The sequence below is a fragment of the Podarcis vaucheri genome (genome assembly GCF_965113315.1).
Source record: "Podarcis vaucheri genome assembly, chromosome: 8".
NCBI classification, from domain to species: domain Eukaryota; kingdom Metazoa; phylum Chordata; class Lepidosauria; order Squamata; family Lacertidae; genus Podarcis; species Podarcis vaucheri.
Window position 1 is genome coordinate 61,514,687 of NC_138766.1, and position 20,005 is coordinate 61,534,691.

General features: G+C 41.4%; 1 protein-coding gene across 2 annotated transcripts in view; it reads left to right on the forward strand.

The window, feature by feature from the left end:
- Window positions 1-20,005, forward strand: part of KCNB2 (potassium voltage-gated channel subfamily B member 2) — a 238,497-nt gene that overhangs the window by 76,595 nt on the left and 141,897 nt on the right. The window contains exons 1-2 of one of the 2 annotated variants that reach the window (XM_082233778.1): window positions 5,692-6,288; window positions 15,352-16,033. In XM_082233778.1, the coding sequence (XP_082089904.1) occupies window positions 15,455-16,033 (579 nt within the window). In that variant the 5' untranslated portion in view covers window positions 5,692-6,288; window positions 15,352-15,454. Of the gene's footprint in view, window positions 1-5,691; window positions 6,289-15,351; window positions 16,034-20,005 lie in introns of those variants that run through there. The other variant, XM_082233779.1, reaches the window with a different exon arrangement.

The following is a 20,005-nucleotide window of genomic DNA, read 5'->3' on the forward strand; positions in this document are numbered from 1 at the left end:
ACAGCACTTTACACTCCTTCAGTTTCCAGCAAGTAGAATTCAGAAACATACTGCCTCCAACAGTGGAAGCAGAATACAGCCATCAGGGTTAGCCATCATGATTCTATAGTTCTGAGTACTTCATAAGTAATTAAGGAAGAGTGGTCTAACAATTATCTCCCATGGAAGCACATCACAGGAATATCCTGGCCTATCAACTTTCACCAGGTTTTGCCTCAGGGCAACTGACTGAATAGTCCTGTTTACAGAAATCTGATGGGAAACCATAGCAAAATAATAAATAAAAGTGAAATGACAAGGCTAGGCGATGTCTCACATCCCTCGGTCTACCTCTCAATCGCTCCACTGAGCTCGGTGTATGGTTTATGTATGAGTGCACAAATTCTGCTATGATCTTTTGGAACCTTATTAAGTAATCATAGAAACAGCAAGATGGGAAGGATAAGGTCATTGCCTTTTATTTTAAGGGACAAATGGCAAATAATACACGTTCACCCTTCACAAATGATGCAGTACACATGTTCTACTGCTATTTTTAATGGTGTTTCTAATGTTACTGTTGTTGTTTTAATCTGGAATTTTGGCTCCCTGTTATTTGTTTTTGTCTATGTTCTGAGCTGCTTTGTGAGGATAAATAACAACAACAACCTATTAAATACATAAGTATGTTTTATACTTCGGTACAGTATTTGTCAGACAATTTGCTGCATGAGAAGGGTTCCCCGAAAGCACTTTTTAGGCTCTCCCACAGTTTGCACCATGCGCTGACATTTTATAGAATGTCACATAGTGGAATCAAATATTATAGAGTAGCTAATGGAAAGTTTATATTTGTGTTGCAACTTAAGCAGAAACTTCACATAATTCTCCACCAAACTGACCTTAACTAGTTTTTTGAATATAGGACACCTTTAAAATTGCACGCCAGCTTCATTTGACTAAAAAAAAAAGCAAAAGAATACAAAAATGAGGCTAGAGAGAGGCTGTATTCAGATGGCAGTTCCCCGCCCCCCAGTTCCACAGCTTCCTCTGTTACATTCTGAATTGCCGTATATTTGAGCTTTCATATGACGTAAAAGTCACCTATGGAAGTTTGGTGAAATATAGTGCAAGTTTAGTGTTCAATTCCATGTTATTTGTTTCCAGAAAAATCCATTTGCAAATAATATGACAGCCCTACCCACTATTAAACATGGTGTGTGTGTGTGTGTGTGTGTGTGTGTGTGTGTGTGTGGCATGGAGGGGCGGTTAACAATCTGGTTGAATATCTAGATCCAGTTCCCCATTCCTGATATAGGACATTATAACTCCTACAGGTAAGATGCAACACAAGCCTTGGTGTTAAATAAGCTATTTATATAATTTGTCATATAGTATATATATGCAAACAGCAAACTTTAACAAGTTCTTAAAGAAATGGGAGTGCCTGATCACCTCAACTGTCTCCTGAGAAATCTCTATGCGGGACAAGAAGCTACAATTAGAACTGGATATGGAACAACTGATTGGTTCAAAATTGGGAAAGGAATACGGCAAGGCTGTATATTGTCTCCCTGCTTATTTAACTTATATGCAGAACTCATCATGCGAAAGGCTGGGCTGGATGAATCCCTAGCCGGAATTAAGATTGCCAGAAGAAATATCAACAACCTCAGATATGCAGATGACACAACCTTGATGGCAGAAAGTGAGGAGGAATTAAAGAACCTTTTATTGAGGGTGAAAGAGGAGAGCGCAAAATATGGTCTGAAGCTCAACATCAAAAAAACGAAGATCATGGCCACTGGTCCCATCACCTCCTGGCAAATAGAAGGGCAAGAAATGGAGGCAGTGAGAGATTTTACTTTCTTGGGCTCCATGATCACTGCAGATGGTGACAGCAGTCACGAAATTAAAACGCCTGCTTCTTGGGAGAAAAGCAATGACAAACCTAGACAGCATCTTAAAAAGCAGAGACATCACCTTGCCGACAAAGGTTCGCATAGTTAAAGCTATGGTTTTCCCAGTAGTGATGTATGGAAGTGGGAGCTGGACCATAAAGAAGGCTGGTCGCCAAAGAATTGATGCTTTTGAATTATGGTGCTGGAGGAGACTCTTGAGTGTCCCATGGACTGCAAGAAGATCAAACCTCTCCATTCTGAAGGAAATCAGCCCTGAGTGCTCACTGGAAGGACAGATCGTGAAGCTGAGGCTCCAATACTTTGGCCACCTCATGAGAAGAGAAGACTCCCTGGAAAAGACTCTGGTGTTGGGAAAGACTGAGGGCACAAGGAGAAGGGGATGACAAAAGACGAGATGGTTGGACAGTGTTCTTGAAGCTACCAGCATGAGTTTGACCAAGCTGCGGGAGCCTGGCATGTTCTGGTCCATCGGTTCACGAAGAGTTGGACACAACTAAACAACAACAAATATGTTGATGAAGGGGGGGGGGATATAGATTTAAGGAATCTGGTTTCCTGGTATCAGTAATGGTTTCGTTATGGTCTAACAAACAGACTCAATGCAGACAAAATGAGGCTGGTATTGGCCAATAGGAAAGCTGTTGGTAATGCTACTCCATCCAAAATCAGGTTGCATTTGTGAGGGTGCTCTTCTTGGATTTAGGGTTGTTCTGACATGGATAGGCAATGGCTGTGGCCAGGATCACCTTTGCATGCTTCAGCTGATGTACCAGTTATTCCCCTTTCTGGAAATGGCAGAGCTGGTAAAATAAATATGGACAAATGGGTTTCTTGTGCATCATTCCATTCAGTAGTTTGGAATAGTGAGGAGGGAAAACCAGCTATTAAAGGCAGAAAAAAATCAGGGGAAAAGCTGAATTCATGCAACCAAAATACATAAGAACTGTTGCCCAAAATATGAAGGATAATAAAGAAAATGATTCTTTAAATAAACATGATTTTTTAAAAAATCCATTGAACCATTGAAGAAAAATGGCCTAAGGGAAGTGAGAATTTAAACAGGAGCTAGTACTATTCATAATAGACTGTTATGATATCAAATATTGATTGAAAAGGCAGGGGACTAAAATAAGCCTTAAACTATTTACAGTTTGAGAAGCAAGTTGACAGGCACGCATTGTCTTGCACCTATCTCTGATATGCACACCTTTCCCACTTAGCAACAGATGATTATGTTGTCATGCCAATACAATCTATCATCTTAACCTGCTCTCATCTGCACCTCTCCGCTTATCTTGGATAATCACAAATAGTCAGTGCAAACCTGTGATTTATTTCATGGGGGAAAGCAGTCCATCATTTGGTTCCCATATGCGAAGGTAGAGGGAAACAGAATGAAAAGTGTTGGAGTTCTCGGGAGTTGTTAGGACGAGGGAGAAGACAGTTGCATGTTGGTTGGATATGAGCTCTGTGACTTAACAGTAGCAAATCTAGAGGTTTCTAATGCAAATTGCATTCCATATCATGCATACAATGACATGTGTGACGTACATGCTTCTAGTGAGATGTTCTGGAAGCATGCTAAGATTCAACACATTACTAAAAAAGTGCTCATAGGAAAATCAATTGGACCTACACCAAAGAAGATGTATGGTATGTTAAGTACTGAGCTGCAAGTGGTGACCATCAGTGAGGTATGTTTATATGTGGGAGGAATTTCAGAAAATGGTAAAAGCAACTAAGAGACTAACAAATTTATTATGCAAAAGATTTTGTTGGGCTACAGCCCGCTTCACTGGATGCATAAAAGGGCAATCTTCATTTGCAGGTATATAGACACTAGGGGCAGCTGGGGTGATGGCCTGTGGAATTCAAACTGTGACATCAAAGGGAAATGAAATGCAAAACTTACAGACAATGGCAATGCAACTGCAGCCAAAATGCATGCAAAATGTATACAGTACAGTAACCCTTTAAAACAGCATATATAGGTGATAAAGCAATCAATTTGGCTGAGTTAACACTGTGCCTATTTTGCAGGTGGCAAGGTTGCCTTACCTGTGAGGGGATACGTGCATCAAGGTACAGTCATAATTTGTTACTACTTTGATAGCCTCAGGCTGTGAAGATGTTTATAAATTTGTAAAATAAATTCATAAGAGTCCCTTGCATTTCAGAGGGATTGTAACTCTATGTGCTTTTAGTATGCAAGCCCAGAATTAGGATATTTTAAAGTCCAGGCCTATAAGTGTTTACGCAGAAGTTACTCTCATTAAAATCAAGAGAGTTTATTCCCAGGAAATGGGCTGAGCGTTAGAAGCAATAGGAGGGAGGCTATGTGCATCTTTGAACGGTGTCTGTGTGAAGAGCATTACTCACAAAACCACTGCATAATTGCTAAAATGAAGAGGGGTGGGATTTAGACCTGTCTGAAAAATCAGGCTCTCTTAATTTTGGAGCCCGCTCTCTCCCAGTGTTGTCCACTGAACCTTTGATACAGCCCTGTGGTGTACTGCTGAAGAGTGTTGGACAAAAAGACAGAGTCCTAGTCCCCAGTCACCCAGGAAGCTCACTGGGCCAATTGCTGCCTCTCAGTTTAAACTGCCTCACAGGATTGAGGTACATGGGAAGAGGAAGAACAGCAGCATTCTTACCATTTCACATGAAAGAAAAGAAAAAAAGTTATGGGGTTAAACTCTGATGGTCCCTGCAGGATTGCCACAGTGATCTTAGTAAACCTAGATTCATTGCATGTTCTCCTGTTACGTATGTTATTTATTATTACATTTAAATAATGCCTTTTCTCCAAGGAGCTAAAGCGGACACACATGGGTTCCTGTGAGACAGGTTGAACTGTGAGGTAGTGACTCACCCAAGGTCATTCTGTGCGCTTCATGGCTGAGCAGGGACTTGAAGCTGATCTCCCAGTTCACAGTCCAACAGCCAGGAATTGCCAGCCTTTTGCAAACTGAGGAAACTACTGTGGGCACCACACACACACACCACAACCAAGCACATACCACAACCCTTTCTTCTTTCAAACTTAATTTCAGCAGGGGAGAAAGGGACTTTGTTGGCTAATGGATGGGCATCTGATTGGGTAGCCCTGCTCTAACCACTAAGAGAGACTGCCTCTTTCCGTGTGGGTTGATAAACACACACACACACAATATATTTATTGAAAAGTTTGCGCACAGGGGAAAACAAAACATTTCCAGCAGCACATTGTGAGAAATACTGACAGCAACTCAGCTGCAAAATGTAAACAAAGCGGCCCCAACCGGAAAACAACAGAGAAGCGAAACCCGATGTGCTGGGTAGAGGCCTCTTCTTGACGACTGAAAGAAAGGTGAGGACAAGACACGTGTCCACGTGCTTCAAAGCCCTTTCTCTTTCTGAGTACTTTACGCGTCTCAGGGCTGGCATGGGGTGGGGGGAGGCATCCTGGGGCTGAGCTCTGTTCATCAGAGATGGGGTAGCCACCAGCCTCGGAACAATTCAAGGGGGCGGGGACTGGGTACCGTTGGGTAACCTGGAGAAAACTAGGTACCTCCACCCCACAGCTCCCCTCTGCCCCTGTCCAAAGCTAGTGAAATCAAACTGGTGTCTGTCTTTGGGTGATTGGACCCCTTGTGTTTGACGGGCGGCCGGGACGAGAGCCTTTCCCCCTTGGGGATGTGAATGTTGCACCCCAGAAGAGCAGATCGCGCTAACGTGTGCATGCACAGAGGGTGTGTGTGTGAGAGAGAGAGAGAGCGAAAAAGAGAGCGTGTCGGTTTCCCCACGCTGTGCTGAAACGCCTGCCGCTCGCTTTGCACGGCGCATCCACCCGCAGACACACACACACACACACACACACACACACACAACGCTCAGGAGCGGCGGCGGCCACCAGCCGCCCCATCACATGCGAGCGAAGGGGAGATTACGGTGGGGCTGGAGGAGCAATTCCTTGGCTCCCTCCTCCTGCAATCCTCCGGCGCTCGCAGCACGGACGGACAGGGAGTGAACGAGCGAGGATGGCTTCCCCCTTGCTTTGCCTTCTCCAGCCTCCTCCTCCACCAGCACCAGCTCCTTTCCCTCCTCCTCCTCCTCCATCCCAGAGGAGATGGTGATTCGGAGTAAGGAATACAGAGCAAGGGGGGGAAATCATCAGCGAGGGGCAAGAGAGAGAGGGGGGGGGAGAAACACACACACACACCCCTCCCGAACCAAAACAAACCCATCTCTCCCTCTCCCTCTCTCGCCTCTGCCACCGCGGATTGTCAACAGATCATTTGCAAAGGAAACCTGAGAGCAACCCCCTCTGGAAAGGCAGCAGGGGATTCCGGAGCCTTTGTGCTTTCCCTCGCCAGTGTTTATGCTGAGCGTGGTCTGTCTCAGGAAGGTAAGCGGGAAAGGCGAGGAGGGGGGTTCTTTTCTGCCTCATTGTGGAGTCTGGAAAGAAAAGAAAGCGAAGAAAAGACTCGCTCGTGAATCATCCTCGCTCGCGGTAGTGGCAGAGGAGGTTGGAGACTGACATATGGCTCCAAGTGGACTCAGAGGGCAGGGGAGATGCTTTAAAAAAATATTTGTAAGGAAGGGAGTGGGGTAGGGGGGCTCTCTCTTGGTTAACGAGCAGGAAAAGTGGTGGTTGTGGGGGGTTTTGGAGGCGGGGAAGAGGGAGGCTGTTTCCATGCACAGAAACGGGGTTTGTTTTTTTATGAATAACCCACATGCCTCCTGAATGACTGCTTGTGGATGGATGGATTGAAGCGATTTTGTAACGTAATGTGCACACTTGGACAAACTGTGGAGTGCATGTTCATTATGCTTCTTGAGCTGTCAAAACGAGAGCAGCCCCTCGTAGAGGATCATACTGAAGCACACATTGTACTCCCCCCCCCCATGGCTTGACTGGAGTAACCTGATGATAGCCTGAAAAGCTTGAATTTTAAAAAGACAGTTTGGCTGCTTCCTCCCTCCCCCTTTAAACTAAGGTGCTTTTGATAAAGTCATAAAGGTGTTAGGTATATTCAAACACATAGTTATACAGTTGTGTAGTGGAGGTTTTGTGAGTTGGGGCTTTTTTTTTTTTTTAGAGAAGATGTACACGCTCACCTGTGCAGTGGGGCATCTTTTATATAAACAATATCAAAGCTGTCAAGCAGCTTGATATATTTAAACACTGGGTACAAGTAAGTCTGTGCATACAGCTTATGTACGTACTGTCCATATTTATAGTACCTCCTGGACTTCATTCAAATTAAGTTACATAATGATTAAGATAAAAATAAACAATGATTTACAGTTTCTTGAATATTTTAACTTGCCACCCAAACTCCAGCTGCCACATCAGTGCTGAAATGAATGAATTTTGGCGGTTGCTTGTTTCCCCACCACCTCTGAAGGCAGCCTTTAACATTGCCAAGAGGCAGTCGGGTCACTTTGCAAACAAACAGCCATCAAGCCCTTACCACTAAGAGAAACAGATTTCAGTCAATAATCCTATCCTGTAATGCTGAAAAGCCGCCAGGGTCGGTTTAAAAGGAGGAGAATAGCAGCAGGGCTGGGCAGGCGCCTTAAGGGTGAGACCTGCTGGATACTCAAGAGAGCTTTGCTGCTAAAACAGGCAGACTTTGCTCAAGTTTGTCAGGCTCCTCTGACTTCCAGCTCAGCATCACGCAAAGCAAGGGGGAAAGTCTGCCCTGAACTCCTGCTCAAAACATGGCCCAATCTCTTGACCCTAGTTTGATGATTGCTGACTTCAGAGACAGCAAAATAAAACCACACAATTAGCTAATGATGATTGTCAGGTTGGTGTGATTCTAACTCCATGACTTTTTTAAAACTGACGAATACGGAAAAGATTTTTATCGGAACAGTGAGGTGTGCAACCTGAGCACAGCTGCCCCCCAATCAATAAAAATAAATATAAATACATAGCAAACCGAGGTTCTGACCCCAAACAAAAGGCCTGCCCCCCAACAAAAATCCTGGCTACACCCATGGCATACAGCCCAACATTATTATACCAAACGAATCCAATTTCTCCTTAAGCTGTTCCCTGCCTTCCTCATGCTGTCACTTGTTTTCAGCAGCCTTATTCAATGTGCTAAGGGCATCAGTCTTCCTCTATTTGATGGGAGTTGTTCTCGCGTACAGTACAACCTGAACTTTCTTCTGCCTTATTCTCCAACAAGAAAGTTAAGTGTCTCACCATCAACACGGGGGGGGGGGGAGGAGGATGCTGTACAAGAGGGTTGCACCTCTAAGCACCTCTCCATTAGCTTAAGCATTTTAAACATCTTTTAGCTTGATGGTGTGTTCATGATGCCTGTGCATGCATTTATTTATGTTTGCACCACTGTTTTTAAAAGTTTAATTAACATCTTGCACTTGGAATTCAAAAGCAAGGAGGGAGAAACAGATTTAAAGGGACCTCTCCTTTGTTTCCAAAGCTTGTGCTTACTTAATTTTCATACTGAGTTTTTTAGCGTGCGTCCATCCCTGGTGTAATAATATTTTACAAACTTTTTTAGCCAGGAACTATTCAACATTCTACTTTATGTTTTCTTCATTAGGAAAGAATACTTTAAAAACGTCTGTAGAGCTTGCCATTACATGAATCCATTGCATCAGACAAAGGCTGTAGTTCTCTTTTGGATGTTAAACTACAGATACCTTGAGAGATTTCTTAATAATGTATTCCTTATACCTAATAACATAGAAGATGCTTTGGATTAGGGACTCTACTATTTTAACTTTTGAAAACAACACTATGCTCAGCAGACATGGCAGTGGCTCTCTCTAATGCATGTGCATGCATTAAAGCGTTGCGGTTTATGTATTTGTTATTACTTCCAAATATGATGCTTGTATTTGTGGTGTTTTGGCTTGGAATCTACTTCACATGGCATCAACCCACATCTTTCAGGACATGACACTTTGCCCTTGTCTTTATAAGTCACAGAATTGAAAATAACCAGTTGATTCAGAAAGCCACATAGAGGTATTACTAGCTTGACTGAGTAGAACATCTGCAGCTTCAATGTTTAGAAATTTGAGTAGGAAAGATCCACCATAATACTTCAAAATTTGACTGTCATTAATCTCTTGTTCTCCCATGTGGGTTTGGCATTATAGCAGAATAAATATTAATTCTTCATGGCCAATGACATTTATCCTTCTAGTATGTGCTTGGCATAGTGAGATAACACCATTAAAACTTGTTGCATTTGTAGTGCAAATTATAGAAAACATCTTAGCTTGTTGCAGTACTCTGAATGGAAACAGTGTTCACTTTTGTTCTTGTTGCTGGTATCTACATCTACTTTATTGTATGTGCTGTCTATACAGGGCCTAAGAATACTGTAAAATAGTTTCTCATGAAAAAAATTATATTGGATCGGTGTTAAGGGTTCTTAAAAATAATATAGACAAATATACATCACTATATGTATGTGAATAGATATATAAAGACCTAAAACCTAGAATGATCAGTAAGTGTTTGTAGAGCTTTTGTTTTCTTACGTATGGTGCTGTAAAAAACAAACACCTATGTATGTGTGCACATAATGATACACAATATATAAGAAAAGCGAACTTATTTAGCCACATGAATCCTTTTGTAGTTGTAACAAAGAGGGCATAAGCATGCTTGCTGGAATCCCAAGATTTTTAGAAGTGTAAACATCTTTGGAAGTAGACACCTAAGAAAGGGACTGAAAATAGTCCACTGAGGGTTAAGCATGCTCCCTGGGTATTAAATGCTGACTAACTATAGGGGGGAAATAGATAACTAGTCTGTGTGTGTAATGGTGTATCCTGGAAAAAGACATAGATGGTTGGCCAGAAACGTAAATCCAAGCATTCCGCACATTATTTTGCAGATTCCACTTATAGATACTCATAATAAACAAATCAGCTCATCTGCCCTTAATATATATTGGGCCAATTTAACATTGATTTACTATTACTAAAAATAATGATTGTACAATAATATTTTTTCCTGATATTTGGAAGACTGCAGTTGAAATGAAAAGTCCCTTGTGGGTATAGATATGATATAGTTTGCTGATGATAACTGGGCCGTTTTAAGCTTCTGGAACTTAATCACATTCCACATTTAAGAGCCAAGGGACTTAAAGGTCACTCTTAGACTAAACCTTCTTTCCCTGCTCTTGCTATTAAACCTGACAGGTACTTTCAAACTGCTGTAGCTGTGCTTGCCCATACACAGTTATGGAACTGAGTAGTTAACTGGATGGCTGCAGAAAAGACAATGGATTCTGTGGGGTTCACAGTCTTCTAAACTGATGAGAAATGGTACAACGGGACAGTCCACTTACACAGAGACCCCTCCTTTTTTTTAGCACACATACTTTTTGTCAGGCTTGCTCAGGCCCCATGTGCCAAATCACTTCAAGCTTCCATTGGAAGAAGATAACATGTTTTATCTCTTGTACACTTGCGTTTGAGTAGTGGGTTCAGGAAAATGTGCTCTGCTGTGTCATGAAGAGTGAAGCTTAGAGCAGGGATGGAGAACCTATGGCTGTCCTAGGTGTTCTTGGACTACAACTTTGCTAGCTAGGGCTGATAGGATTGGGGTCCAACAGCATCTAGGGGCCAAGTCCTCCAGCCTTGTCCTTGGGTCTTTATAATAACTTTATTGGAAAAGGATTTGAAGTGCAGCTGGTGTAAGTATAAAGTGAAGCAACACTTTTCAGTGCAAAGAAGAAAATGCATAAATAGTAGCATTGCAACTGGAAAAATAGAATCATAGAATTGTAGAGTTGGATATAGTCATGAGGAAGAGGAAAATGACCCAGGCAATAGCCTCAATGTGATGTATCCATTGTGGACCACACTCCTTCTGACTATGCTGGTAGACTGACAAGCCAACCCTGTTACAGATAGGTAGCCGTGTTGGTCTGCCATAGTCAAAATAAAAAAATTCCTTCCAGTAGCACCTTAAAGACCAACTAAGTTAGTTCTTGGTATGAGCTTTCGTGTGCATGCACACTTCTTCAGATACCCTGCCAACCCTGTGTATACTTATTTAGAAGTAAGTGCCAGTATGTTTAGTGGAGCTTGGTTGTAAGTAAGAGTGCAAAGATTCTTTGCACAAAGGATATTATGACTCTGAGGAGAAAGCTTGCACAGAAGACTTGTCACTTATGTATTGGTTTTGAATGAGCAGGTTGCTTTAAAAACTACAGAACATTTAATTTTACCCCCTACTCCATGCCTTGCAGTCTGTGCATCAGTTGTGGCTGTGCTCTGTCTCTAAAGTTTTGTCATAAATTATATATACATAAATGCCATATTGGCCATATACAAGGGGCTCCTGCTCCGGCTAGCTCCACTCACCAACCAGCACAAAGTAATTGGGGAACTCTGGTAAAATCCTTCCCTCTGATTAGCACCAAAACCAGTCAGTCACCAAAGAGGTCTCCCTACCCCTCCCTTCACTCTGCCACTTTCCTTATATGGGAAGCTTGGAGGGAAATGTTCCAACAACCAGTGTTTTTTTTTTGAATTTCCAACTCCCCAAAGTACTTAAGAGGTCCCTGATTTTGTTCAAGGTACTTCAGAAAGATCCTGATTCATTTTGGACAGATTTGAAAATCTGTTCAAAGTTGGCTGCTTCAGTTCTGGATTCATCCAAAGTCAGTGCACACCCCAATATAAGTCACCATCTACAGTACAGCATGTACATGGTGCTGTTAGAATGAGCAAGAATGAAAGGCCTGTGCCCCAAGGAGCTTACAATACAGTAACTTTGCCCTCAGTAATATTTAACACATTTGGCTCCAAAAAGTCAGATCTTCTATAATGTTTTATGTCAGCTGAGGGAGAAATAAGTAATGCTGAAGAGGGGTGTACTAGAAGCGATTTTTGGGAAGGTAGCCCACAGTTGTCAGATGAAAAGGCAAGTATTAGTAATGAGCTGTGACAAGGAACCAGTTAGCCAAGCAGCAAAAGATCATTCTACAGCTTTACAAAGCATGACTCATTGTTATGACAGCATCTGAAACTAGATTACAGTACATCAAATAAACTAAAAGTAGAAAGATGCCATAGGAGCCTTTACCGACAGAATGAGAAAATAATTTAAAATCTATAAACTCAAGGAAACGTATTTTCAAATTACACACAAGGGCAATCATAAATGAGAGAGTGATTGGAGCAAGGATGAACATTCTTGCTGTTTTTGAGTCCTGTGACATTTATTTTCTCAAGTGATGTTGTCAAGGGTCAGGAATGAATGAGTGAAGATCAATATTATAGAATTATGTTCTCTGTATACTTAGGTGCTTTGGTTTGACAGATTTTCTGTTTGCCATAAAAGGTTGTCACAAATGAGTTTCATAGTGTAATGCAGAATACTAAAGGTGTGTACTGGCCTCAAGATTCAACTTGTATCTTTAATTTTGCAAAACAGACTGATCAGAGGTGCTCTTTGTCTTACTAATTTGACCCATTACCGGGGCTCAGTTATATCTGTTAAAAACCAAGTCCCCTCCCCTGTTCACTATAAACACACACACACACACACACACACACACACTCATGTGTGTGCTTTTCACACAAGTGGTTAAAATTTGCAGGGAGAGCAAAACTCTAGAATCTCTAGAATCCCTGCCAAATTGTGGGCAAATGCATTCATTGACTTTGATGCGGGACGACACATTTTCTGCCAGAATTACACGGAATTAGGAGGCTTGGTCACCTTTCCTTGGGGGATGAAAGCTACCAAATTTCAGAATGTTAAATGAATTGATCTCCTACAAGGGCAGACTTTACTGCTTTGGGTGGGTGCAATAGCAATCATAGAGGTGGGTGGTTCTCCAGGAAATATTGGGGTATGGGAAATATCACCAGCACCAGATGTTTGGGGGGAAATAGTCACTTCTTCTGGGGACATACAATGACTTGCGTTGGTGAGGAGGTGGGGCAAAAGCATAATAGATCCCAGAGAAAGACTGTTGTCAAAAAATGGCACTACCACCCCATAAGCACCCTGTTACCCCAAGGTTTGTTCATGGGAGGTGGACTTCTGCCAGACAACATGGAATTTTGGAGATACTCTTCTCCCTAGAAGAAGGAAACCTCTCAATTTACTTGCTCGGGGGAAGGCATAGATTCACATAAAAAACAAACTCAATTTTAATTCCGAACCCAAATTCCACACCCAAATCACTGTGACAGGAGTGCCCTGGGGAAATAATTCAATGTGATTAAAACTAGATCTGTCCATCAAAATAGTACACACACCACACACACCTCTCTCCCACATTCTCTTGAGTGCTATCCAGTGTGGTTTCATTTCTGTATGGTAGAGTGGGGTGGGAGGGTTGGGAACAGTCATCTGGTTTTTTGGACAGTTGAGACCACAGATTAACTCATGTTCTGACTCAATATGTCCTATTAATGGCACGGTCCAACATGGGAACCTTCCCTGAATCATCCTGTTTTACAATGCAATTCAGGGTAGATGCAGAGCTGATGGATAAATTCTTTAAAAAATGAAAAGCCAGAACCTTTGTGACTTATGACTTTGCAATTATTGCAGGTGATGATAAAGCTGCTAACGATATTTGTATTTGATGGCTCACTGCAAAGAAGATAAGTGAGTTTTGCAATATCGCTTTTTCCATCTGTTCTCACAAGTGCAAATAAATTATCTATTCTTCTGAAAAGAAATATAAGATAAATGTGATTTAAAGCAATTTCCTTGTCATTATTGATTAAGGGCAATCCGTGCTAGTCTTCAGAGGAATGGAATTTATTTCTTCACATAATGAAACAGAAAAGGCTTGTCATAGTAAAAGAAACATAATTATTACCTAATTTGTGTGTTTGAAAACAACTTGGCATTCTTGTGTGGACAAGTAAAATAATTTTACCCAATGTTCTTTCAATTAACTGATATTAGCCAAACATTTGTAATAGGTGTGTATTTCAAAGACAAAAAACAAGGAATATCTGTGAGTTTATTCCTCAAATTTTATACCTTCTGAAAAAGAAGAACTTCCAAATTAGCCATTTATACCACAAGAAGTGCACATTTTATGGGGACACGTGTGTGAGAGTGCACGAACGCAACACAAGAATGGGTCTTTTTTGCAGTGGAATGCTGCCCCCAGGGAGGTGTGCCTGGTGCCATCACTAAATATCTTTAGATCCTGGGCAAAAACAGTGCAAGGGGCTTTGTCAGTGCTATGCTCAGCAAAGCACCAAGCATAGAGTTTGCAGAGATGTTTTCTGCAGGGATTGACTGCATGATCAGGTTCCCTGTGGGGACCTTTGTGCAGCCAGTCCAGCAGGATTGAATTTGCTTCCCCCATCTGACGGTGGTGAGTTCAGCCCTGCTTTCTGCAGGGAATGGTAGTGCTATCAAGTTCCCCATGGGGAACTCAGTTGTGCAGCCAATGCATGTGCGCATACACCCCCCCCAAAAAAAGTTGCACAGAACCTTTGCAAACAAACAATTCACCAAAGGACTGTGTGGGAAGCTTTTGACTTTAGAAATACTGGGTGCAGTGGGTAGGGGGAAGTTGCAGAATTTTACCAGTGCTGCTGATTATTTTCCCAACTAAATATGGTACAGTAGAGCTTAAATATCAATCCAGTAATGCAAACCTTGTAGTGGAAGGAACACACACACAGAACCTCATTCCTCATTAGTATTGGATTATTATTTTTTAAAGAAGAAATTTGTTAAGAGTTTTTAAGATATAACAAAAAAGTGAAAAATAAAAAGAAACATACAAAATAAAAATAGTTAAAAACACATTAATTTTCCGTAACATAACTTCCTTACACTTATTTCCCCGGACCTCCTCATACCTCCCTTCTTTGTATTCCAGTTCAATTTGTTAGTTCAGCAAATCCTTACCATTAAACTTTTACCCATTTGTAGAACCCTTTTTTTCATAACTCTTAAAGCATTACAGCTGGAAACCGCTTAGTTTCTTTCCAACATCCTTCTAACATTCATTGATTTTACAATATTTCTGTAAATAGTCTTTAAATTTCTTCCAATATTCTTTCACCGACTCTTCTCCCTGATCTCGGATTCTGCCAGTCATTTCTGCCAATTCCATGTAGTCAATCACCTTCATCTGCCATTCTTCCAGGGTGGGTAGTTCTTGTGTGTTCCAGTACTTTGCAATGAGTATTCTTGCTGCTGTTGTTGCATACATAAAGAAGGTTCTATCCCCTCATTAGTATTGGATTAATGAACCATGAAATTGAGAACTTCCAACTTGCCATTCATGATGTGTTCTCAGCTGGGGCTACTGTAACATTCTACAGCGACCGTAAAATTTATGTAGCATCCATAAGCACATAAGCATGCTACCAAAGGTGGAACCTCCTGTGAAACCTTCTGCCTTCATTGCAGCCTTGTAAATTGCTACAATATTTTACAGTATCCTAAGCCATGGCTTTATTTTTCTTTCAGCTTCAGAAATGGAGGACCCTATTTGAAGAGGACCCAACCTGACCCAACCTTACTTGTGCTTCTCCCCTAAAGACTCTGGCGTTGCTGCTGCTTCCTTGTCAGGATGGCCGAAAGGGCTCCTCCAGGGATAAACAAAAAATCTTCAAGGTCTACCCAGTCCCTTCCACCAGAACCAGTGGAAATAATCCGGAGCAAAGCATGTTCAAGGAGAGTCAAAATCAATGTAGGGGGGCTCAACCATGAAGTTCTATGGAGGACTTTAGATAGACTTCCACGAACACGCTTAGGGAAGCTTAGAGACTGCAATACAAACGAATGCTTACTAGAAGTATGTGATGACTATAATCTCAGTGAGAATGAATATTTCTTTGATAGACACCCGGGTGCTTTCACCTCCATTTTGAATTTCTACAGGACAGGGAAGCTACACATGATGGAGGAAATGTGTGCCCTCTCTTTTGGCCAAGAGCTAGACTACTGGGGGATTGATGAGATATACTTAGAATCTTGTTGCCAGGCAAGATACCATCAGAAGAAAGAGCAAATGAATGAAGAGCTAAGGAGAGAGGCAGAGACACTGAGAGAAAGAGAAGGGGAAGAGTTTGACAATGCCTGCTGCCCAGAGAAAAGGAAAAAACTATGGGACTTGCTGGAGAAACCCAACTCATCAGTTGCTGCAAAGGTAAGATAATGGATGGTGGTTAAAGAGTCACCAAAAATGTTTAGAATATTTGCTTAGGTTACATGTTATGTCTTGATAACATTCACAGAAAAATTTATGGTAACAATTTTAGGTGGGTTTTGTTTTTTTAAAAGTAACAACCCTACAGCCTAATATAGGCTTAGCTTGTGAGTTTTCCTGTTTTTTCATCTGTGGGAGAAATCCAAAGGACTGTGTGGTGAGTCCCATGTGCTCTGGTGTACTTTTGAGACTCTCTGTTCCAACTGATTTTCTCCATAATTTATGCCATGCTACCTCCTAAAGTTGGAGGACCTCAGGAAGTTTTCTTCCATGCAGTATAAGCAATTGTGATCTATTAAAGAAAAATAGGGGGATCTTGCCTTGTATGGATTTATGGGGAACAGGATCCTGGTAGTATTCATTGGTCAAACTAATGCTCAGTGCTTGTGTGTGTGTGTGTGTGTTTTAGAAATACTGCAATCTTATGCACACTTACCTGCGAGTAAATCCCACTTAACATATCAGGGCTTACTTCCACATAAATGTACATAACTTTGTTTTGTTCTTTCTCATTTTTTTCATTGGGTGCTGGGTGGAATGTAGGGTGCAGTTTATATAATTATGCATCAGCAAGATATTTCTGAGATATTAACAAAACAATCCTATGCAGAAGTAAGTTCTACTGATGTCTGTGGGGCTTACTCCCGAATAAGTAGGTATAGGATTGCAGACTAATTGGCAAAGTGCCTTTGAAGAAATGGCAATTTTTGAAAATGAAGACTAACCATTTATTGTCAGAATGTAACTTTTGATTCCCACTACTCTTGACTACACATTCCATAGAAGAATTGGGAATTTCTTTCTTTTCTTTTTTTCGTATTTGTCTCTCAGCTGCTAAGTTTGTCTCCGCTGCTAATTTTAAATTTCATACGCCTACGCATGAACTAGCACCTATTTCCACCTAGGCTGCTTTTTGGAATGTCTTCTGGCTTTAGTTAGTGGGTGCACTGCTTATATAATCTATGTGTGAAAGACATAAATAAATATATAATCTATGTGTGAAAGACATAAATATATTATGGTTGATTTGTGTGTAGAAATAAAGAAAAACTGGATGTTTTCATTATATGGGGAAGGTTTGAACATTAAATCTGAGTGTTAGGATGGGGTACAATTTTTATCACTGTCTCCCATGGCTGCCAAAAATCCCAGGAGAGCAAGGGAGGGAGTGTAGTGGCAATGGTGAAATGAGCAAGAACTGCCTGTCCCACCTCACTCCTCCCAGCAGGAGCTTCCACTGGATCAAATGCCCTTTGATGAACAGAAGGGTAACTCAGGATCCAAGCCAATTCCTGAATCCACTCAAAGATCATTCATGTATTTGATGAAATTTTACTACAGAAAATGTTAGGGAATATGCCTAACAAAAGCTGCACAGTGCTGAAATTGCCATACATTCTGATAGCAGTTCAAAATATTAAAGTAGACCTACAGGCTTTAATGGAGTCACCCTGCACTATATGAGTTCAGGCTTTTGTGTTTCTCTCAAATGGATAAGCTGCCGTTCTGGCCCAAAAATATTTCCAAATCCTATTTCATGACTTAATTTAATTTCTACATATGTAAGAAAGAACTCCTCACATTAGAATATATTATGGCTCTTCTTTAAAGCTCTTATGAATTGGACCCTCAAGCTCACATTCTGCCCCTCTGGTCCAGTAGTACAGTATCTCCATGGATCTGATTCCTAGTCTATTATCTGGAAGCAACAGGTGCCCGAGTTGTTTTTGTAGTGCGTGATCTGCCTGTGTTTGCTCTGTCTGTTCAAACAGAATTGCAACTGCCGCCTGCGCTGAGGCAGAATCCCAGCAGCAGTGTGTCACTAACTAGCTGTGTGTTCAAGATCCCAGAGACCCGTCTGGAGGAGATGGGGCATGTCATTGAGCTGCCACATTGCATCCTTAGAGAGCATGGGACAGATCAGAAGCTTTCTGTGCTTCACTGATCCTCAACCTACTGGTGTCAGGTTTGCGGAATACAGCTGGCCTGCCTTCTGTCTCGGGAATTACTTTGGATTAAATAATCATTGTAGGGAAAAGTACATGCTTTTATTTTTATACAACTTCATTGATGAAATCCAGTAGTGTCCATCTGCCAGTGGAATGGACCCTGTTGGTGGAATAGATTGTCGCTTCCCTTGGAAGATCTTACGGAGCAAATTTGCTGGATTCAGGGAGGGTAAGGGGGAGAGAAGGAGAAGTCCCATTCTGCTCATGTGTCATGGGACGTCACCCAGTATCACCATGCTTACTCTCATTTTGGGAAATTGTATGCAACAAAATTTTACTCAGAGTAAACCCATTGGAATTAATTGACCTGGGTTAGTTCATTAACTTCAATAGGTCTCCTCTGAGTAGGACTAGCATTGGGTTCAATCCATGAACTACAATCTACAGAGCAAAGTGGTTTTGACATTTCCAATATGTCTGCACCACAAATCATACAATTGTAGAATTGACAGGGACCCCATGCTCACGTAGTGTAGCCCCCTGCTATGTACGAATCACAGCTAAATAATTCCTGACAGATGGCCATCCAACCTCTGTTTACAAACCTTTGATGAGGGAGAGTCCACCACCTTCTGAGGGAGTCCATTCCATTGTCATAACAGCTCTTAAAGTGGGAATTGTAGTGAAGGATGCTAAGAGTATGCTGTTGAAATTTGATCCATCCACACAGAACCACAGTTCTCAGGATTCCCTGTGAAGATGGAATGTCACTGAAACCTGTTTAAGTCTAGAATGTAAACACAATTTACAACTGTTTGAAAAAGTAGAAAGACGTTGGCTGGGAAGGTGTATTGGACCCCTCCTTACTGTCTAACTGGCTTACAGTGAAGGAAAACTGCACTGTGTTGTGCATACAATTTATGAGAGCGTGCACATATTCCCACACATGCTGCTCAGTGTACTCTGAAAGAGATATTAGAACTCATCTCTGGGACATCACCAACATTTTTGATCTGCTGCAATAATTCACCGCTCGAAAAGATGGAGAAGTAGTGTGGAGGCTTGCAGATCTAAAACAAACCTTTGCTACTGGAATGTTTATTTGATATTTATACACAAATTTATAAATACCCCACTTCAAGCAGCTTACAAAATAAAAATGAATCATAAACATAACAGTAATCCATTGTTAAAACACAGCTACTAGGCTAAAAGCAGCAAAAAAGGGCAAGATTGCAAATAACCAAATTGAACGCTCAATAAACTAAATGAAACAACAACAACAAATGGAAGCATGTTAAAGAGAAATATACTTCAGTAGCAGAGTATTGCCTTTGCTTGCAGAAGGTCTCAGGTTCAGCCTCTGGCATCTCCAGGTAGGGTTTTGAGAGAGTTCTGGAAAACTGCTGTCAGACGGTGTACACAATACTAAGTAAGATGGACCAATAGTTTGATGTGGTATAAAACAGTTTCCCCTGCTACTCAATAAAATATAACATCCTCATGGGGTGAAGAGTTCCACATATGGGTTTGGCACCTGCACAGAGAAGGTCCTCTTGTATGTTGCCACCAACTATGCCTCAGAAGGCACATGCAAGAGAGATAATTCTGAAACATTATCTTCTAAAGCACCATTAGGTTAGTCACATAGCTTTTCTAAAGCTCTTAATATCTTCAAGAATCATGCCTTCCCCCCCCCCCACCCCATATTTGGGCTTTGGCTGTGGTGAGGAGTAGAAGGAGCTGCCAATTTCGATTATCTCAGTTTCTCACTTACCCACTCTTATATTCGGTTGATCACATTTTACAGCAATTTGTGATTTTAAAAAAAATCTTGAAACTTCATCACTGCAATTCTGCAGTAGAATAAGAGAGCAAGAAGAACAGGTATTTAAAGAGAGGTGGAATTTTTTTGTCGAGTATATTAAAAACAATTGTGTACAAGTTAAAAATGCTAGCAGTA